This window comes from Schistocerca serialis, chromosome 1 (genome assembly GCF_023864345.2).
Source record: "Schistocerca serialis cubense isolate TAMUIC-IGC-003099 chromosome 1, iqSchSeri2.2, whole genome shotgun sequence".
In the NCBI taxonomy this organism is placed as follows: Eukaryota; Metazoa; Arthropoda; class Insecta; order Orthoptera; family Acrididae; genus Schistocerca; species Schistocerca serialis.
In genome coordinates this window covers 260362388-260386276 of record NC_064638.1, presented here as the reverse complement: position 1 = coordinate 260386276, position 23889 = coordinate 260362388, and the positions used below count along the sequence as shown (strand labels likewise).

The window sequence follows — 23889 nt, the reverse complement described above, 5'->3', positions numbered from 1 at the left end:
GCACTAGGTTTAAAAAAACTTGTGACCTGGCTACCTGTCGCTAGTTCATCCTGCAACAGTTGGCCAACACCTCTACCATGTGCATGTTCTAACAACAAAACTTTCCTCTTATTCACAACTTTTTCTGAGTTCTTACTTCTCAAACTCTTTTTGAAAGTTTTTTGTGTTCTGTCTACTCCTGCATCTACTTGTGGCTCATCACTTTCCAGTGGTGACAACAGATCAAACGTGTTTTCCACATTGACAACAACACTCTCTGAAAAAATCCTATTCCTATTTCTTCTATAACTTTTTGTCACTTTCAACCTCTCTTTTTCCTTCTCCCCCTTAACCTTTCCAGATCTTGTTTCACCTTATCTAGTTCCATCTGAAAGGCAGCAATCTTCTCCTCATGTTCCACTATTTTCCTATCTCTACAGCTAATCCTACACAACCAATGAGCCTTGTTTATTTCCCCAATTCCCACGCCATAACAGTCACTCACATGAAAGAAATTGCAAGAGCCCTCACAAGACACACCATAACTAAGAATCCTACGGCAAGTTATACACTTCTCACTCATGGCAAACAAATTTTAGTTTTAGTCTAAAGTAAACAAGAACAACTTCCTAGACTTCTCAATTAATATACTATATTTCTTAGAAAGTTTAGGCCTAAACTTTGGATACTAATTCAAAAGAACTGGAGAAATAGAAAAGATTAAATCTGTATTGTTTATGTGATGAAACAAAAGTAAACAGAGAACTGAGCCTACACTATTTCAACTTTTTGCTTTGGTTGCTTACTAGACAATCAAATGGATAGCATGTAAGAATATACTAACAAGAAAAACTGTACTTTATTGAAATAATCATGTAACTTAGAGTTTACGATAATGTAAACAAAATTTCGTACAAAATTCACACCCATGAATTTCTTTCTTTTTACGAAAAAAACACAAATAAATGTGAAACCTTCAACTGATAGCTCATAATAGTTATTAATTTACCTATTTGTGATATAATACTGCCTTAATGAATTGTTACTTCACAATCAAACTCGTCAACCAAAGCTATTGTTACTGTTTCAACATCATTTCCAATGCATCCATTGGTACATAAATATATCTAATGACATAAAAAGTTCACTACATTTCGAGCTGCCTCTCTTGAATTGAAAACTTGTAACTGGAATACATGTGTGATTTAGAAAGCTGAAATATTCCTTCCATGTGCACACTAATAGCACATCTATTGATCAAGCAATGGAAAATCCAGGATGGAATGCAACAATATTGTAAAAGGAAAGTTGCTACTCACCATATAGAGGAGATGCTGAGTCTCAGATAGACACAACAAATAGACAGACACATTCCAGAAATCCAGCAGGATATCCAGTCACATCTCTAATCGTTAGGCCCATCCCAGAACCTCTCCCCAGAGTCCATCTCTCTGTTCACTCCTACCACCCTCCGCACTCCCACCTTCTACATGCTCCCAACCCCATATCTCACGGTTCATACCCCTGTAATAGACCTAGATGCAAGACCAGTCTTATACATCCTCCCATCACCACTCTACTCCAGTCTGGTCACAAACATCACCTATCCAATCAAAGGCAGGGCTATCTGTAAAACCAGTTATGTGATCTACAAGCTCTGCTGCAACCACTGTGCTGCATTCTATGTGGGCATGACAACCAACAAGCTGTCTGTCCACATGAGTGACCACTGACAAACTGTGGCCAAGAAACAAGTGGACCACCCTGTTGCCGAACACGCTGCCAAACATGATACCCTTCATTTCAATTACTGCTTCACAGCCTGTGCCATATGGATACTTCCCACCAACACCAGCTTTTCTGAGCTACACAGGCGGGAACTTTCCTACATTCGTGTAAGCCACACAGCCTTCATTCCTCCATCACACCCAGTCATTTTAGTTCTGTCCTTTTCTGCTATCCCCCCTTCCCCCCCTCTCTGCTGCCCCCTACTAACCTCCCGAGTGCACATAGCTGCCCCACCCTGTTTCCACCTCGTCCCTGTGCACCGTCCAACAGCATGTCACTATCTGCCACCCCTACCCTACTATCCCTCCCACTCCCGGCCTCAGCCTCCTCCTTACCACCACCCAGTCGCCAGTCCCATCATGCACTGGTGCTGTTGCTCGCAGTGTCGCCTCAGTTGCCCGAGACTGCAGTTGTGTGTGTGTGAGTGAGTTGCATTTGTGCGAGTGTGTATGTGTGTGTTTGTCGTCTAATTTTGACAGTTTTTTCATTGTGCCTATCTGCAACTCAGCGTCTCTGCTCTATCATGAGAAGCGATTTTCCTTTTCACAATATTGTTACAAATCTACTGATTTCATTCATAACAACCAATGACTACCTACTACTTTATCATCAATAGTAACATAGTCCTTCAGCAACATTATTTTTAACCTATTTCTGTGTCTGAATATAAATCTTATCCTTGAAAATGTCACAAATGTCAAAATTGCAATAAAAAATAAAAGCGGCAAAAAAACTTTTTTAAAAAAGTATTCCAGTCACAAGTTTTCAGTTCAAGAGAGGCGGCTCAAAATGTAGTGAACTTTTCAATATTATTAGTTTAATTTATGTGCTACAAATTAAGCAGCAGCTGACACTGTGAGAGAATATTGTCACAATAACAGTGCATGCTTTGGAAATGATGTAGAAACAGTAACATGATACTGTCTTCGTAACTTTGCATGAGAAACATTCAGATACAGTATGTGCAACAGTTTCTAAAACCTGACCAAAGCAGGGAGAAAAAAAAAGTGGCTTTATGTTTATCATACTGCAGGCACACAAGCCAGCACAATCTGGAACTCACCTGGCTTGCCAGAACTAGAGGTTAAAATAACTCAACTGTGGAGACAATACTTAGTCACATGCTGCTATGGTTAAAATAGTGGAGTGTCTTGGAGGGGAGTGAAGCTTAATCTCTGTTGTAGCATCCTGATGGAGGTTTTCATGACTTCCTTCAATCATTTCATGTAAATACAGTTGTGGTTAATTGAAGGAGGTCTTGGGCTGTTTCCTCCTTCAGTACTGTCCAAGATAAGGCTTCATTTCTGATGACCTTTATATTAGCAGCATTGTACTGAAAGAAATAAATCAAACTCTGCTGTGTTTGTAGTTCCCTCCTACTGTGGCACCCATTTTTGTGTTCTGCGAAGCCTCTCTGCTCTACAAGTGTGTATTATTTGCTTTCTGTCTATGCTTTGGCTTTGTGTGCATCACTGATGTGTGTTCCATGCAACAGTATTAAAGTGTATCATTCACTTAAGGGTGTCATGTTCCATTCTTGCTAAAAACAATATAACCTTAGTTCTCCACAACAGATTTTTGCTTTCTTTGTGGATGATGAGTGTTTCCTTCTTCATGTTTTTCAACACTAACTCTAGCAGCACCAAATCCTTCTTCATAATGTATACTACCAATATAATTGTTTTTCCCTGCTATTAACGACATACTTTTTAAAGATTTACTGATGTGTACGAAGGATCCATAAGCTGAAAATAGTGAATACGATATTCATTATGAAAAGTCATTTCTACAACTACACATCACTTAGATTTTAATTTTTTGATTATATACAAGGTGAGACACTAAAGTAATGAGACTGATGTGAAAAAAAAAAAAAAAAGTTGCTTACTGTTCTAGTCAAGTTTAGTGTTGTCTCCTTCAAAGTACTTCCCTTCTGATTGCACACACTTTTTCCAGCACTTCTCCCACTAATGGTAACATTTCTGTAACTCATCTTCTGTAATATCCTCCAAGACCCTCATCACAGCTTTTTGGACATCTTGTGTTGTTTGAAAATGGTGACACTTGAACTCTGCATTAGAAAGTCGCACGGAGCGATATCTGGTGAATAAGGTGGCTGTGGTAATATTGAAATTTGTTTTGAGGTTAAAAACTGCTGTATTAACAGAGCAGTATGGGATGGCACATTATCATGATGCAGAATCCAATTATCAGCAATGTAGGCACAGACACGAAGAACTCTTTTACAAAGTCTTCCTAAATTTTCTTTGTAGTAATATTGGTTAACTGTTTGTCCAGGAGGCACCCACTCTTTATGAACAATTCTCTGGCAAAGTTGACATCTGTCTGTGAGGTTGATGGTCATCCACTGTGGTCTTCATCTTCAACATTAGCTCTGCCTTCACTAAACATTTTATGCCAACGAAAAACTTGAGCTCTTAACATAACCTCCGCTCCAAAACCCTTCTGAAGCTTACCATAAGTTGTTGTCGCGTTTTCACCCAATTTAACACAAAAGGAAATGAATGGCATACCATTGCGCAATATTATGCAGTTCCATTTCCATGACGAGAGACACAAACACGTGTTAACTTATTACAGCACAACTCACGACTGAGCAGTTGCATCGATGTGCTTCTTGGACTAGAAGCACCTTATAGACCAAGGTCAAAGATATTGTGCCTACGCATGCCTGCAGGGTTGCCACATCTTGCAAAGAAAATCAGTCTCATTGCTTTATTGTCGCACCTCGTATAACTCAAAACAAATGTTTTCTTCATACTTTATAAAAATGAAGTACATAATTATATTGCAATATTTACAAAAGGTGGGCATGAAGTCCCTCCTCCATTCCCCCATCCCATTGGTACCGTTAGGGTTAAGTTCCTACCAGAAACTCTTACACATCAGTTTTGATAATCCAGATAGACACAGTCAATAAAATGTCATTCATACCACAACAATGCCTGATACAGCACAATAATGCACATCATTATGTTACAAGCAGTCTTCCCTCTTATGTGGCCAAAGATGACTGTGTTCCACATCCCAAAGACACAGATCCATTTTCTTTATATAGGAGCAACATGGCAAACATTTTCGTAAAAAATCATCTAGTGTTAAGAAACTTCATTTTTATTGGTGATACATTTTGGATAAAGATGAAATGAATAAATCCATAACTATTTTATGGAAAAGTGATCAATTTTTAACAATTTGTAATATATGTCACACTTTTGAAAGTGCAAAGAGATTATTTTTCATTTAAAATATGACCTTGATGAAGCATACTAATTATGCTTGAATGCAAACTAATTCTGCTTGAACATGTAATGTTAACGACATTAAGGCAATGAAGAAGCAAAATGTTTGACTAGCGAACGTATAATTACAAAAGATACACTTTAAGAACTTAGCATTGACAGGGTCCAACTGAGAGTTTCACTTCTGAGCATTCTTGTTGTAATTATCAAATATATTCTGAGCTGCTCTTTGAGATATAAATCCAAGTCTTTGTATAGTGGATCTTTCTGCAGGGGTCACCTCTCGCACTGACACAATCTGCATCTTTGTTTTTCCAATAAACCACCCCACACACCTTTGAAAAAGTAAAAAAACAATATCAGTATTGCATACATATCACTGTAAGTGCAGTAAATAACCTATAGTTCATTACACAATGTGGACCATTGGTACCCATCTAACAATCTCCAAACTGAATGAAATTTTGTTCAGATGTTCCTTACAGAATAAAATAAAGCTGTGCAAAATTGAACTCAAAAAACAAAATCATTTGTGGTTTAATGAGAGCTTCAGTGAAGGGATGTAAAATGTTATGTGAGCTCTTGACAGTTTTGACAAAATTTAAGATGGTTTAAAGATGAAAGTCTTAGTGGTCAAAAGGATATATTTGGATCAGATTCGCAGATTTTTGTGCTCTTCACACTACTAAAGTTTCAAGGCTGTATCACTCACAATTTTCATTCTACATGTGGCAAAAGTTGAGAAAAAATCAATTGCAACAATTTTTATGTCATTTTGTAACTGCAATAATGTTTGGGCAAATAAAGTCAGAGGAATGCCCTTTATCAGAGAAGTTACATGCTGTCAGTTCTACTGAACTACAAAAGTTATTTGTGAGTATTCTAGAAATTGTTATAAACATATAGAAATTGTTATAAACATCCATCAAATAGTTTTGCATGAAATTTGTGCACATTTTGATATCATTACTAATCATAAGCACCTCACATTTTCACTATTTTTGTTTCATTAGAAAGAATGGGTATTGAAAGGTCAGTTTGTTTTGGAGACACTCTAGATTACATTAAAGAATGAGCTTGAAAATCCTACTGTCCAACATTTGCAAACCATCATTTCAACAAGTACATTTTCTATAACAAGCACAATAACCTTGTTTTTGTAGCTATATTATTTAATCAGACTATGAAGTATAGCTTTTTGATTAAAAAAAAAGTAATGATCCACTTACTGCATTTTCATTCTGGATAAATTCATTGTCCTACATGAAAACTAAAACACTGATTTTTATGTCATCAGAAAGGACTTTTCCTTTCTTCTTGCCAGGCATTACCAATGGAACTACCAACTGTTTATACTTTCTCAGTTTTTTGACCATTCAACCACATTTTAGAGCAAGTGTCAACATTTGCAAATTTTACCATTTGTAAAAACTCATTGCGCTCTCTCTCTTTCTTATCATAACACAGCTTCAACACTGTTGATCATTTCACATTTTCTGTATTATATCTGGCTTAAGCTCATCAGAAATGGCAACCTGACAATACATTTAAATTTGTACTTGACAAAACCAAAGCTTTATGTAGCCTTGTGAACCTTCATTTGAGAGTTTTTAACATTTCAGAAGAGAATGACCAAGACTTGACAAACATGAGTTGACCCTCTCAATAGTTTCCATTTGTCCATCACCTTCCACACCCGAAGCCTTCAAGGAAAACAACAGAGCAGAAAGTTTCTTGTGAAACTCATTTTGGCAGCAAGTTTCATGTGGAACTCATTTTGGCATATAGAGCACAGTACTTGGCCTGGTAAGACTCTGCATCTTGTTAGCTTTCTTTATTCACCTGTTCTTGCTTCACCCAGAGCATGTAATCCACCCCTCCCCTCCCTCCAAAGGTATTGCAGCTTTGTTTTTGAAAGAATTCAAACAGTCTTAAAAGAAAGGATTCGTGATAGAAGGAAGGATTGGTGATAGAACCACATCAACTGATCTGTTCAAAGGTCATAACTAGAGTATAGTTACAGGGCAGTCTTATGGATCAGGTTATAATTCATTCAGTATCATTATCTGAATCGAGTCCTTTCTTTACAGTTACTAGAAAGAAAGGCCAGATGGCTATCCTGAACTGCCCAAACGATCCGTTGTGCAACACAGTAAGTCCAGGCCATCATATGGTTCTATCTGTCATGTAATAAATAATTTTAATTATAGGTGCTTGTGGTACAACATGCAGCTGACCCCTCCCCCTACCCCACCCCGCCCCACGCACGCTATTTTTATTGAAGGCTTCACAACTATGTCCTTGAATGCAAAAATGACTGGTATCTTAGTCATAATTCAGAAAGTTCAGACCACCACTCACCTATAGATCATTACAAATGCACTTTTTCAAGTATTAGCCACATCTATGCATACTTGTTTCCAGATACAAGACACACTAGCTAAGATGTGCTTTGTATTAATTGTTAGTGGCAGCCACTAACCATTATCATTTTACTAGTTATGATCATATACAGACAGAAGTAAAAATATGGGCAAATATACATAATTACACCACCTAAAAATAACAAAAATCTATCAATCATAAAATATAACAACAACATGCAAATTTTTGATAGTAGTACTTTCAAACTAATTTTTTACACCTTATCCAGAGCAGCACCAAAACAAACAAAGCCTTTCTCAGTATAAAACCATCTTCTCTAACTACTGACAAAAACAGACAGTAATAAACAGCAATATGATGTCAATTCACGCACAAAGTTGGTGCAAAGGTTTTTGATGAGATGTTTGCATGTTAATAAGTTATACAGTACTCACAAATAACTGTTGTAGCTCAGTACAGTTAATAATGGGCAATATCTTTGTGGAAATATTATAGTATAAGCAGTTCGTTCAAAGCTTATTGTAGCACAAATTGTTGAAAAATTCTCAAATTGTTTCTCTTAACTTTGACCTCTTGTTAACGTGAAAATGGTGGATGACACAACCTTGGAATTTTTGTGAATAGCATCAAAAGTGTGCATCTGATCCAAATATCTATTTTGGATTACTATTAGTTTCAATTTTGATGCATGTTAAATTCAGCCAAAACTGTCAGAGAACTAACATTACCTTTTGCAGCCATCTACTGAATGCCTCTTAAAAACTTGATTATTTTGTACAATCTTGCATAACTTGAATGTGCTCTATAGGGAACATCTCTGTAAAATTTCATTAAAATTGCAGATGGTCAGGTGGGGATGATTTTCAAGACTGGGCCATGTGATGTGGAATGACCGCAAAGCAACATTTACGTATGGGCCGCTACAGTAATGACGAATTTTCTGTCGTATGATAGTGGCATTTGATTGTGGGAGCACAAACAAAGCTAATATGTTTTCCTCTTTAGACATCTAAGCGAAAACGTGTGGAACCAGCTCCCTCTACATCTACATCTACATGGATACTCTGCAAATCACATTTAAGTGCCTGGCAGAGGGTTCATCGAACCACCTTCACAATTCTCTATTACTCTAATCTTGTATAGCACGTGGAAAGAACGAACACCTGTAACTTTCCGTACAAGTTCTGATTTCCCTTATTTTATCATGGTGATCGTTTCTCCCTACGTAGGTCAATGTCAACAAAATATTTTTGCATTTGGAGGAGAGAGTTGGTGATTAGAATTTCATGAAAACATTCCGCCGTAGCGAAAAACTCCTGTTTTGTAATGATGCCCATCCCAAATCCTGTATCATTTCAGTGACACTCTCCCCCCGCTATTTTGCAATAATACAAAATGTGCTGCCCTTCTTTGAACTTTTATGATCCATTCCGTCTGGTAGGGATCCCACACCACGCAGTAGTATTCTAAAAGGGGACGGACAAGCGAAGTGTAGGCAGTCTCCTTAGTAGATCTGTTACATTTTCTATGTGTCCTGCCAATAAAATGCAGTCTTTGGTTAGCCTTATCCACAACATTTTCTATGTATTCCTTCCAATTTAAGTTGTTTGTAATATTTATTCCTAGGTATTTAGTTGAATTTACAGCCTTTTCATTTGACTGATTTATCACGTAACCAAAGTTTAACGAATTCCTTTTAGCACGAATTCCTTTTAGTGATCTCACACTTTTCATTATTTAGGGACAATTGCTAATTTTTGCAACATACAGAAATCTTTTCTAAATTGTTTTGAAATTTGTTTTGATCTTCTGACAACTTCATTAGTCAATAAATGACAGCCTCATCTGCAAATAACCTAAGACGGCTGCTCAAATTGTCTCCTAAATCGTTTATATAAATAAGGAATAGCAAAGGGTCTATAACGCTACCTTGGGGAACACCGGAAATCACTTCTATTTTACTCAATGACTTTCCGTCAATTACTATGAACTGTGACCTCTCTGACAGGAAGTCACCAATCCAGTCACATAACTGAGACGATATTCCATAAGCACGCAGTTTCACTACAAGCTGCTTGTGTGGTACAGTGTCAAAAGCCTTCTGGAAATCAATCTGAAATCCCTTGTAAATAGCACTCAACACTTTCTGCCAGTAGCGAGCTAGTTGGGTTTCACAAGAATGATGTTTCCTAAATCCATGTTGACTGTGTGTCAACAGATCATTTCCTTCAAGGTAATTCATAATGATCGAACACAATATATGTTCCAAAATACTACTGCATATCAATGTTAATGATATGGGCCTGTAACTTAGTGGATTACTCCTGCTACCTTTCTTGAACATTGGTTTGACCTGTGCAACTATCCAGTACGGATCTTTTGTCGAGAGAACAGTTGTATATGATTGTTAAGCACGAAGCTATTGCATCAGCATAATCTGAAAGGAACCTAACTGGTATACAGTCTGGACCAGAAGACTTGCTTTTATTAAGTGATTTAAGTTGCTTTGTTATTCCAAGGATATTTACTACTACGTTACTCATGTTGGCAGCTGTTCTAGATTAGAATTCTGGTATATTTATTTCGTCTTCTTTTGTGAAGGCATTTTGGGAGGTTGTGTTTAGCAGCTCAGCTTTGGCAGCACTGTCCTCAATAGTATCTCGATTGCTATCGTGCAGAGAAGGCATTGATTGTTTCTTGCCGCTAAAGTACTTCACATACGACCAGAATCTCTTTGGATTTTCTGCCAGGTTTTGAGACAAAGTTTTGTTGTGGAGACCATTATAAGCACTAAATTTCGAGCTTCTGCAAAAGATCGCCAATCTTGAGGATTCTGAATCTGTTTAATTTTGGCGCATTTGTTTCATTGTTTCTGCAACAGTGTTCTGACCCGTTTTATGTACAAAGGAGGGTCAGCTCCATTGTTTGTTTACGTATTTGGCATAAATCTCTCCTCAATTGCTGCCAATACTATTTCTTTAATTCAAGCGACACCTGGTCTAGACTTATATTGTTAATTTGGAAGAAGTGGAGATTGTCTCTTAGGAAGGTGTCAAGTGAATTTTTATCTGCTTTTATGAATAGGTATATTGTTTGTTTATTTTTGGAGGGTTTGTGGGTTACAATATTCAATTTTACTATGTCAACCCTGTGTTCACTAATCCCTGTATCCATTTTGATGCTCGTTATCACCTACGTCCCCGGGAGTAGAGAATATTCCATTAGAACTACTGACAGCCTTGGGAGAGCCAGTCCTGACAAAACCCTTACCATCTGGTAAGCAAAATGTATGAGACAGGCGAAGTACCCTCAGAGTTCAAGAAGAATATAATAATTCCAATCCCAAAGAAAGCAGGTGTTGACAGATGTGAAAATTACCGAACTATCAGTTTAATAAGTCATGGCTGCAAAATACTAACTTGAATTCTTTACAGAAGAATGGAAAAACTGGTAGAAGCAAGTGAAACATGGACGATAAATAGTTTAGACAAGAAGAGAATAGAAGCTTTCGAAATGTTGTGCTACAGAAGAATGCTGAAGATTAGATGGGTGGATCACATAACTAATGAGGAGATATTGAATAGAATTGGGGAGAAGAGAAATTTGTGGCACAAGTTGACTAGATGAAGGGATCAGTTGGTAGGACATGTTCTGAGGCATCAAGGGATCGCCAATTTAGTATTGGAGGGCAGCGTGGAGGGTAAAAATCATAGAGGCAAACCAAGAGATGAATATACTAAGCATATTCAGAAGGGTGTAGGTTGCAGTAGGTACTGGGAGATGAAGAAGCTTGCACAAGATAGAGTAGCATGGAGAGCTGCATCAAACCAGTCTCTGGACTGAAGACCACAACAACAACAGCATCAACTCAGGATTATTTGTTGCTAAGAGGTCAAGTGTGTTTTCACAACCGTTTACTATTCGTGTCGCTCAAGAACTAACTGCTCGAAATAATTTTCAGAAAATGCATTTAGCGCAATTTCGGATGATGTTTTATGCGTACCTCTGGAATTAAACACGTATTTTCACCTCAATGCTTATTCCACATTCCTCACTAAAAATTTTGGGATGCAAATATATTAATGCTCTTTTAACACATAACATTCTAAATCCTTTAGCGCAGTCTCTCTCTGTGTAGTTAAGCCTTCATACTCAACGTCTCCCTCTCACTGCCACAATCTATATATGTCTCTCACCCACAGTCTCTTTTTTCTCAAATAGATTTACACTATATTCCATTGCCACTGTCTCCTCTCTCACTTACACCGTCTCCTTTTGCCTTTCTTCCTCACTTTCCCTGTCTCCACCAGAGCTCGGAAGCTCAAAAATTCTGGGGCCTCTAACTTATGTTTACACTACATCAAAGTGTTTAAAATTTTGGTCAAAATTGCACCCTCACCTACACCTATGTGTAAGTCCGCCAGTCTGGGAGGGTCTAGACCACCAATCTTAATGTACAGTCTCCATTCATCTGTATTTTTCATTTCCACTGTCACCTCTGTCTTTTATTCCCACAGCTACTATCTCCACCCATCTCTCTTTCTGTTTTACTGCTGCTGTCTCTCTGCCACTCTCTTTCAGCACATAAAAGTGTGAATATGTTCCCATACCAAAATTCTGTTGAGGATGGCAGAGTGAAGATTGAGGAAGCTGGTACCATAGTTTATTTACATACTTCGACACATTTATATATTTTGACATGTGTAAGCAACAAAGAATCATGCATGATACGAGCTTAACACAAAATCGTTTGTTTTACATTTTTCCTGTATACTTCACTCAGTGATCACAGTTCATCGAAAACACCAGGCTTCTGATTTGTAAGTTACAAGACTAAAAATAGTATTACAAAAAGTTTACTGAATTCCTAGCAGTAATTTTATGTTCTTTTAAGGCATGTTAAGACCCTTTTCAGTGCTTTTTCTTTTTCTTTTTTATTATTATTATTACTGCATCTTCATACAAGTATGAAGTGCCAATTATACAGAGATAGAGCATCATAAAGTTTTAATGGTAGAAAAAAATGCTGACTGAAAGCATAGTTTTTTTTGTTGACATGTACATGTACCGTGGTGGACAGTGTAAATTGCGAGTGTGTTAGGTCTAAAAATATAAAAGTAAATTGATCAAAAAATGTATGACATGCGTAAAAATCAGTGATTACTGCAATCGTAAATGTGTTGTGCATAATATTATCACTCAAGTATCCAGAAAGTCATTCTAGAAATAGTGAATACCGGTATGTCTATGAAGTCAAATCAAATGGCTTATGAGTGTGATGTGCACAATGTTCTACCTCACGAAAATACAGCCATTGAAAGTGAAAATATCTTCTTCTTCTTCTTCAGTAGCGCTGCAGCCCTTGATTTCTTCAACAATCTTCCTCCACACTTCTCGGTTATTTGCTGCTCTTTTCCACCCCTGGACTCCCATTTGGTGATATCCATTATTACCTCGTCAATCCATCTTCTTCTAGGTCTCCCTTTTCACCTAACTGAATGGATCATACTTTTCACCATTTTCTTTGGAATTCTATCCTCCGTCATTCTCTCAAAGTGTCCTAGCCATCGTATTCGGTGTGATTTGACAAATTTTACTATGTCCCTGCCTTGTATTTACTCTTGTAATTCGGCATTGTAGAGTATTCTCCAGCCTTCTGCCTCCCTTATTGGTGCATAGATTTTGCGTAGTATTTTCCGCTCAATGCTTCTTAGTACATTTTTATCGTGTTCTGTGATAAGTATGCAATGAGTGATTCATACTTTAAAGAGTGATATAACGAAACTTCAAAATGAAAATACTGAACTGTTAGGTTATCTGAAATCGAGTGCACCACTCAAAACAAAATCTACAAAAACTGTAACCAGTGAGAAAGAAAAGCAGAGTGAAGGGACCAGAAGCAAAAGTACTGCAGCGAGGGACTCAAGTGCTTGTGTTATGAATCACCCTGATAAAAATAACAGCATTAATACAAATGAAAACTGTAAAAACAGTGATCGACCAGTGCCCCAAAAAATGATACACAGTGAAAACAAGAGTCAGAAGGTATTAATACTTTCTGACGGTCATGGTCGTCACTGTGCAAAAATTATGATCAGTTTTCAAAATCAAAAACACTACATCTCTTCTGTTATAAAACCTAATGCTCAGTTAAAGGATGTGGTTTGTAACATAGACAGGAAGATGAAAGAATATACGAAAAATGACAGTGTCATCACTCTAGGTAGAACAAACGACATCCTAAAGAAATTTGTGGATTTCAAAAGTGCCTTAACAGATTCTCTTCAAAAGACAATTCACACAAAAGTAATCTTGTGCACAATTCCGTACAGGTACGATGTGCCAAAACTGAACAACAGAATCTAGGCTGCAAACAAATTCTCAATGAGCACTGCAAAAATTATGAGCATGTAATGGTAATGGACCTCCCCCATCAACCATGGACCTTGCCGTTGGTGAGGAGGCTTGCGTGCCTCAGCGATACAGATAGCCGTACCGTACGTGCAACCGCAACAGAGGGGTATCTGTTGAGAGGCCAGACAAACGTGTGGTTCCTGAAGAGGGGCAGCAGCCTTTTCAGTAGTTGCAGATGTGGACTCTGACCACAATCTATTGGTTATGACCTGTAGATTAAAACTGAAGAAACTGCAAAAAGATGGGAACTTATGGAGATGGGACCTGGATAAACTGAAAGAAGCAGAGGTTGTACATAGTTTCAGGGAGAGCATAAGGGAACAATTGACAGGAATGGGGGAAAGAAATACAGTAGAAGAAGAATGGGTAGCTTTGAGGGATGAAGTAGTGAAGGCAGCAGAGGATCAAGTAGGTAAAAAGACGAGGGCTAGTAGAAATCCTTCGGTAACAGAAGAAATATTGAATTTAATTGATGAAAGGAGAAAATATAAAAATGCAGTAAATGAAGCAGGCAAAAAGGAATACTAACGTCTCAAAAATGAGATTGACAGGAAGTGCAAAATGGCTAAGCAGGGATGGCTAGAGGACAAATGTAAAGATGTAGAGGTTTATCTCACTAGGGGTAAGATACATACTGCCTACAGGAAAATTAAAGAGACCTTTGGAGATAAGAGAACCACTTGTATGAACATCAAGAGCTCAGATGGAAACCCAGTTCTAAGCAAAGAAGGGAAAGCAGAAAGGTGGAAGGAGTATATAGAGGGTCTATACAACAAGGTTATACTTGAGGACAATATTATAGAAATGGAAGAGAATGTAGATGAAGATGAATTGGGAGATATGATACTGCGTGAAGAGTTTGACAGAGCACTGAAAGACCTGAGTCGAAACAAGGCCCCCGGAGTAGACAACATTCCATTGGAACTACTGACGGCCTTGGGAGAGCCAATCCTGACAAAACTCTACCATCTGGTGAGCAAGATGTATGAAACAGGTGAAATACCCTCAGACTTCAAGAAGAATATAATAATTCCAATCCCAAAGAAAGCAGGTGTTGACAGATGTGAAAATTACCGAACAATCAGTTTAATAAGCCACAGCTGCAAAATACTAACACGAATTCTTTACAGACGAATGGAAAAACTGGTAGAAGCCGACCTCGGGGAAGATCAGTTTGGATTCTGTAGAAATACTGGAACACGTGAGGCAATACTGACCTTACAACTTATCTTAGAAGAAAGATTAAGGAAAGGTAAACCTACATTTCTAGCATTTGTAGACTTAGAGAAAGCTTTTGACAATGTTGACTGGAATACTCTCTTTCAAATTATAAAGGTAGCAGGGGTAAAATACAGGGAGCGAAATGCTATTTACAATTTGTACAGAAACCAGATGGCAGTTATAAGAGTCGAGGGGCATGAAAGGGAAGCAGTTGTTGGGAAGGGAGTAAGACAGGGTTGTAGCCTCTCCCCGATGTTATTAAATCTGTATATTGAGCAAGCAGTAAAGGAAACAAAAGAAAAATTCGGAGTAGGTATTAAAATCCATGGAGAAGAAATAAAAACTGTGAGGTTCACTGATGACATTGTAATTCTGTCAGAGACAGCAAAGGACTTGGAAGAGCAGTTGAACGGAATGGACAGTGTCTTGAAAGGAGGATATAAGATGAACATCAACAAAAGCAAAATCAGGATAATGGAATGCAGTTGAATTAAGTCAGGTGATGCTGAGGGAATTAGATTAGGAAATGAGACACTTAAAGTAGTAAAGGAGTTTTGCTATTTGGGGAGGAAAATAACTGATGATGGTCGAAGTAGAGAGGATATAAAATGTAGACTGGCAATGGCAAGGAAAGCGTTTCCGAAGAAGAGAAATTTGTTAACATCGAGTATAGATTTAAGTGTCAGGAAGTCATTTCTGAAAGTATTTGTATGGATTGTAGCCATGTATGGAAGTGAAACATGGACAATAAATACTTTGGACAAGAAGAGAATAGAAGCTTTCGAAATGTGGTGAATGCTGAAGATTAGATGGGTAGATCACATAACTAATGAGGAAGTATTGAATAGGATTGGGGAGAAGAGAAGTTTGTGGCACAGCTTGACCAGAAGAAGGGATCGGTTGGTAGGACACGTTCTGAGGCATCAAGGGATCACAAATTTAGTATTGGAGGGCAGCGTGGAGGGTAAAAATCGTAGAGGGAGACCAAGAGATGAATACACTAAGCAGATTCAGAAGGATGTAGGTTGCAGTAGGTACTGGGAGATGAAGAAGCTTGCACAGGATAGAGTAGCATGGAGAGCTGCATCAAACCAGTCTCAGGACTGAAGACCACAACAACAACAACAACAACAACAACAACAATGGTAATGGACTTCAATACATTCCTCAGCAGAAGCGAATATACAAAGCATGGACTTCACTTGCAAATGGAAGGCAAAGAGAAATTATGTAGACATTTACAGCTAGCAGTAGGTGCCAACTGCAAATATCAGCTCTAACAACAATACAAGGGTAAGTCAATTATTATCCACAATTTAGTTATATTTTTTTTATTTTGGTAGTACTGTTATTTTACGTTGATGACACATGTTTTGTTTATTTACTGTTGTATCTTTGCAATTTTCAAGTTGCTAGGTTAGTTTTGTTATCACTGCCGTGCTGTTAAACATGGCTGTTCCGCTGTCTATTTGCACCAAACAAGAGCAATGCTCAGTGATCCGTTTTTTGTGGTCGGAAGGCGTATCGGGGGCCGAAAGTCATTGAAGACTTTCGGTACAGTACGGGAACAGTGTTTTGCCACAACAGAGTGTCTAGAAATGGATTGAAAACTTCTGAAATGGTCCCACAGGTGTTATGCACGATGAAGGAGCCGGACAACCATTTACCGCCACAAATGAAAAAACTATTGAGCGTTCAAGTGAAATGATTTTGTCAAACAGATGATTAACTATTGGCGAAATGGCACATTGTCTGCAAATTAGTCATGGTTCTGCCTACGAAATCATCCACAACAGACTTGGGTTTCATAAAGTCTGTGCAAGATGGGTCCCAAAATAACTCACAAAGTGGTACATAAACAAACACGCTTGGACATCTGCAAAAAACATTTGTATCGCTATGGTAATGAAGGGGACAACTTCTTAGACAGGATCATTACCGGTGATGAAACATGGAACCATCATTATGAGCCGGAGAGTAAATGCCAGAGTTGGAATGGCAACATCCACATTCGCCGTGCAATAAAAAGTTCAAGACCCAACTGTCCACAGGAACACTGATGCTTAGGGTTTTTTGAGGTGCACAAGGCCCAATACTGGAACATTAATGGGTAAAGGGGCACAACAATAAACAGTGTACATTGCAGTGAGATGCTTACTGCCAGGCCAAAGCCTGCAATTTGAAGCAAACACTGAGGATTGCTGTCAAAAGGTGTTGTATTGTTGCACGACAATGCCCGTCTGCATACTGCTGCCCACACTGTTGAAATGCTCCAGAAACTTAAATTTGAAGTACTGGATTATCCTCCATATAGTCCTGATCTTGCCCCTTCTGACTATCACTTGTTTGGTGCATTCAAACAGGCATCAAGGGGCCATCGATTTGCCTCGGACGAAGCATTGAAAGAAGCAGTGCATTCCTGACTCGCAGCTCAACCGAGAACCTTCTTTTATGAAGGCATCAGGATCTTGTACAGCGATGGACCAAGTGTGCTGAAATGCAAGGAGCCTATGTCAAAAAATGATATTCTTGTAAGTTTCCTGTTTGATTACAATAAAATGTTATAACTACTTTGCAGGTAATAATTGACTTACCCTTGTACAATATGAAGACCTTTCACCAAATATGAGAGTGAAAACACAAGAAAAATCAACAGCAAAAACGGATTTATCCAACTCAGTGATGAAAAATAAATGAGGTGTTTCAAGAAAAAACTGTACTACACCTTCATCACTCAAAGGAGACACAGCAAAACAAAACTACTATAGACTAAACCATGCTATAATACCAGCAGAAGAATCTAACCCGAAAATAGCAACTCAACCAAGTTCCACAACCAAAGATATTCAAGATACAACAAAAGGAACTGTGCACTGGAAACCAGTCGCAGTACCTACAGGAGACCCACTAAGGATGACAGCAGATCATGTCTCAAAAAGTACCACCAAGGACATCTAATTTTATGTGTATCAGTGAACACCAACAATCAACTATTACCACCCCAGCAACAGGAGGAAGTTCAGCAATTTCAGTAAGAAGAAATGTAAGGCGACCATGTCATCTGCAAGACTTTTTATTCCCAAAAGGCCTCAAAACCAACTTAAGATAAATAAAGCACCTATCAACAACACCTCCAGTAGCAGTCCATGCAGCAAAAACAGAAACCACATCAACATCAACCACACAAGAAGAATGACCAAAGAGACGGAGAACTGCCCCTTTTCACCATCAGAACATTTTCTTATGACCAATGGAGAAAACCAACTCACACTTCAAGATGAGAAGGAAGATTTCCCACATAATTTAAATTCAGCAATAAAGGTAAATGGTCAACCAATTACAATCAGAAAAAACCTAAAATCTCACCAGGTCACTCTTCTTCATCAGAACATACAGTCACTTAGGAATAAAGTAAGAGAGCTGGAAATCTTGCTATCAATTGAACTAAGATATGTTAATATACTTTGCTTAACTGAACACTGGCTGAAAGAAAATGAGTTAAACACAGTAAAAATAACAGATTATGTGTTAGCAGCACAAACTTGGGCAGAACTTTCAGTAATGCTGCAGTACAAACATTCCAGAATTATCTCCAACAAGAATCGTGGGAGCTAGTGTAAGTAATGAAAACATTTCTGATAAGTTTCGGACCTTCACGAATAAATTTAAATATTATTTTGATTTTGCTTTTCCACTGACAGCCAAAACAACTCAAACCACTAAATGCAACAAGTGGATTACTAGTGATATAAGGATATCTTGTGCTACAAAACGGTACTTACACAATATTGCTAGAAGTTACAACACAACTCCGGAGTTTGATAGTTACTTCAAAAAATATAAATCTATCTTAAATAAAATAATAAAAGAGGCAAAGAAACGATACAATGACAAATACATATAAAATGCTTCAAATAGAACCAAAGCAATCTGGCAAGTTGTAAAGAAAGAAACCCAATCTGACAAAAATAGAGTTAATAATACTGAATTAAAGGGTGGCTTGAAAAACATTAATAACCCAGAGGAAGTAGCTAATATGTTTAATAACTATTTTATAAATGTAACGGAGAAACTACTACAACAGACCTCCAATAGAAAACAGCATCCAGAAACAGGGAAAAAAAGGCACAAGTAAATCAATGTTTCTGTACCCAACAAAAGTAGAAGAAGTACAGGTTACAATAAAAAGTCTCAAAATGAGACACTCTGCAGGCGTAGATGATATACCTTATTTCATTATAAAGGAAATGTGGGGACTTGATTACTGAGCCCTTAACTCACGTATGTAATCTATCTCTTGCTACAGGAACTTTTCCTTTGTTTGAAAATAGCAAAAGTAAAGTCATTGTATAAGAAAGGAAACAAAGATGATATTTCCAACTACAGACCATTCACACTTCTGTCTGTTTTCTCAAAAATATTAGAAAGGCTCTTCTATAAAAGACCAACAGACTTCTGAGAGAATAATGGCATTCTGTCAGAACCCCAACATGGATTTGGAGCAAGCCATTCAACCAAATTAGCAGTTCACTCCTTTCTATTAGAACTGCTGATAGCTTTAGACAACAAAAAACTTACCATGGGCATATTTTTAGATTTGTCAACGGCATTTGACACCATAAATCATGACAAATTGCTACACAGGCTAGAAAATTTTGGCATTAGGGTAACAGCTGACAACTGGATCAGCTCTTATCTTAAGAACACGGAACAATATGTGGAAACAGATCAGGAAAGGGATAATGTCATTAGGAAATATAATTCCAAGCTACTGACTGTTAAATATGGTGTGCCACAAGGATCAGTAATGGGTCCAGTTCTGTTCTTACTCTATGTAAATGATCTAAACATAAGCCATGACCGCAGTAAAATATTTCAATTTGCTGATGATACGAGCAATATAATTACAGGAAACTCAGAAGAGACTCTTGTAAAAAACACAAGGGAAGCCACTGACAGGCTAACACGTTACTTTGATTACAATAACTTAATAATATACGATGGAAAAACTGTAGCTATGGATATACACACAGCACAAACAAAATATTTGATATCACTCAATGTAGAGCTATATGAACAGACAATTACCAAAACAGCCTGTACCAAATTTCTTGGACTTCATCTACAAGACAACTTGAAATGGAAAGCACATAATGAGCAAATGAACAAAAAATTAAGTACGACTTGTTTTTGTGTTGTGTACATTAAAAAATTGTACCAGCTAAAACACTCTTCAATATGTATATTATGCACTCGTACAATCTCAACCCCGGTATGGAATTATTTTCTGGGGAAATTCTGGAGATGCCATCAAAGCATTCAAAATTCGAAAAAAAATTATAAGAATAATGGAAGAAGTAGATATTTGCAAATCATGAAAAGACCACTCATCACTCAAAAACACACAACACAGCTGTGATACCAGACAAAAATTGGATGTACATGTTCAAAGTGCCAACACAAAGTTATTTCAAAACAGTCTTATCCATCCTAGTATCAAACTATACAATGCCTCACCAGATACCGTTAAACACATACAAAACAATGGTCACTTCAAATCTAAATTGAAGTTGTACTAGGTTGATCACTCCTTTTACACAGTAAATGAATATCTACAAAAATAAATTTTTCTATGTTAACCCAATGCAGTCTCACAGAGAAGAACATTTGTATATAATCTCTCTGTATATAGCGCCAACATTTGTTTAAGTATTCATCATTAATTGATACATTAATGTGTGTTATTATGTACAAAGGTATATTATATGTAAAATTGTTAATATTAACATAAAAATCCAAATACGTCTTGCACATTGTGCAGCTGTAGATGAAAATGGATCAATAAATAAAAGAAAACCTCATAACCCTCACAATTATCCTAGAATCTTTGCCATGTGTTCACTACATCACTTAAAACTACCTTGTTGCCTAAGCCTGGATATTATTTGCATAAGTACAGTAATTTTAAATCTCTGGATCTCAATAATGGGTAATGTTATCAAAAAAAGTTTGAAGGTTCTCCAAGAATATTGCCTTAAGAACATATGGTAAAAATTTCAATGATTACCCATGAATAGAAGTGGCCATACCCACAACCAGAACTTTTGGTAACCAAAAATCATAGTTTTTCAGGGTTTTCTCAGGAATTACCCACGAACAAATTATGCTTTTATAAGCCACCTAAGGTCCACAGTAGACCACGCCAGATGCAACACAAAAAAGCATAATTTGCCTGGGCTGGAGGAAGTGTGTAACATTTAAATTTTGACACTTTACTGTAGGGAACCTACAGTATGCCCAGTCTTCTGGTAGGTACACAAACTGTCACTAGGGCAAGGGCTTGGCATTCTCATCTCTGTGTTCAACAGAACCTGACTTATGACCTCTGAAAAATCACATTGTTGCACATGCCTTTTTTGGATCATATTGGTACAGTGTACTCTCATGCTTGGAGTGATTAAGCAATCTTGTTGGTTATAGAGTTTCACCTTAGCTAACTAAAAGAATATGAAACATTACATTAATAAACCTAGGGAAAGTACACTATGAAACAGTATCTTCAGAATGTGAAACAATCACTACAGGGTTCCCCACTTGTATCACTGTTGTCTCCAATCTTTTTCTTGTTAAACTTTGTGTGTGCCCCAGGGGAGTGTGTTGGGACATTTGCTGTTCATGCTGTATATTAAAGACTTTACAGACAATATTAATAGTAACCTTAGACTTTTTGCAAATGAGGCAGGTATCTATAAAGAAGTACTGTCTGAAAGAAGCTATGCAGGTTTTCAATCAGATCTTGATAATATTTCAGAGTGATGCAAAGGTTGGTAACTTGTTTTAAATGTCCAGAAATGTAAAATTGTGCTTACCACAAAATGAAAAAATGCAGTATCCTATGGCCATAATACCAAAGAGTCACAGCTGGAATCAGTCAAGTCATACAAATACCTGGGTGTAACAATTTGTAGGGACATGAAATGGAACAATCACATAGTTTCAGTCATAGGTAAAGCAAGTGCAGCCTGTAATTAAGTGACAGAATACTAGGTCAAATGCAATCATTCTATCCTAGAACATTGCTCAAGTGTGTGGAAGCCATACCAAATAGGACTAAAAGGGGATACGGAACAGATACAAAGACGGCAGCATGAATGGTCACAGGATTGTTCAACCCATGATAGTGTGTCACAAAAATGTGAACGAACTGAGCTAGCAGGTGCATGAAGATAGAAGCAAACTGTCCCCTGAAAATGCACTTAGAAAATTCCTAGAACCATCTTTAAGTGACGAATCTAGGAATATATAACAACCCCATATTTATTGTTTCAGTAGGGATCGTTAAGACAAGTTTACACTAATTACATCATGCACCGAGGCATTTAAGCAATCGTTCTTCCCATGATTCATTCATGAATGGACGACAGAAAGCACTAATAAATGGTACAATGGGACATTTGCTCCGTCATGCGCTTCACAATGGTTTGCAGAATACAGATGTATTTGTAGAAATGATCTGCTGTTGTATATTCAAGAAGCTGAAATAGTCCTCTTTAATGATTACCGTATTTACTCGAATCTAAGCCGCACTCGAATCTAAGCCGCACCTGAAAAATGAGACTCGAAATCAAGGAAAAAAATTTTTCCCGAATCTAAGCCGCACCTGAAATTTGAGACTCGAAATTCAAGGGGAGAGAAAAGTTTTAGGTCGCACCTCCAAATCAAAACGAAGTTCGTCTAGTTGTAATATGAGACACAATTTAGGTCGAATGAATGACGATACAGCTGCAGTAGTTTGGTTCGAGTCGTAAGCTTAGCAGTTACGGTTTACCAGGTAGCCATTGCTACGCGTCACGCGCTCCGTCCGTATTTATACGGATATCCTTCCTTTTTCACGTGCTTCGTCTGGTTTGAATTGATTGCTTATTTTTCTTTGATCTGATAAGTGCCGTTCTCTTTATTATAGGTGTTTACGTCACTCCAAGCTGAAAATGCATTACTGCACTGTGTCATGCATTGTTTGTCGCATTCTGATAGTGCGTGTTTACGGCCTGTCGCCGCTCGCGGCGTGGCTTGCTTTTGTGCGCGCTACCGCCGCTTGCAAATAAAAAATAGAGAGGAGTCGTCTCATTAGCGAAACATGTGTTGTTACTTACACTACTGCTTTCTTTGATAATGATCAACAAGAACCAAATAACAGACTGCGTCTGATAGATGATGTTCTGAACGAAATTTTAGCGAAAATTTTTCTCCGTTCCAAAATCTTTGCAGGCGCCTCTTTAGTTCATTACATTCTGCACAGAAAAGAGACATCTTAGATTTAAAAATCTAGTCAGTTGCCGTGCTTCATTTCTGACTGTATCACTATCAGGCATAAGAATAATACGAATATAAACATGACATGATATGTATATTCTTCCCCGTTTGCTGTTGTCTCACTCTAGTTTCGTAGTTTATAAGGCAGACAGGATTTAAATGAGATAGTAGCAAACACGAAACAATACATGGCAAAATGTTTATATTCGCATTAATCTTATGACGAAGAGAATACTACATGTGATTCACAATTCAATTCATAAAAGCTCCTATTAGCAACCATCTCTTCTCACAGATAGGAAAAAATTCAGAACGTAGAGTTGGCCATATTGACAAACATCCCAAACAGTCTTGCCAGTCGGATTTTCGTAGTACATTGAAATGCTGCTACATTCAAAGATCAATAATACAGAATTTGTATTTACTTCGTTGGATAATGTACCAAAATGCAGTGGTCGAAACTCTGGGCGGAGGAAAAAGGCTCGTCTTCCACTTTTTTTTTTTTTAATTTATTTACTGACGCAGA

The 23889-nt window shown here is 37.6% G+C and overlaps 1 protein-coding gene across 2 annotated transcripts in view; it reads right to left on the bottom strand.

Annotated features, from left to right (window-relative positions):
- Positions 1–5002: 5002 nt before the first annotated feature.
- LOC126467228 (spermatogenesis-associated protein 22) overlaps positions 5003–23889 on the bottom strand; it is a 222407-nt gene continuing 203520 nt past the window's right edge. For both annotated transcript variants that reach the window (XM_050096446.1, XM_050096447.1), the window contains exon 6: positions 5003–5365. In XM_050096446.1, the coding sequence (XP_049952403.1) occupies positions 5209–5365 (157 nt within the window). In that variant the 3' untranslated portion in view covers positions 5003–5208. The remainder of the gene's footprint in view (positions 5366–23889) is intronic.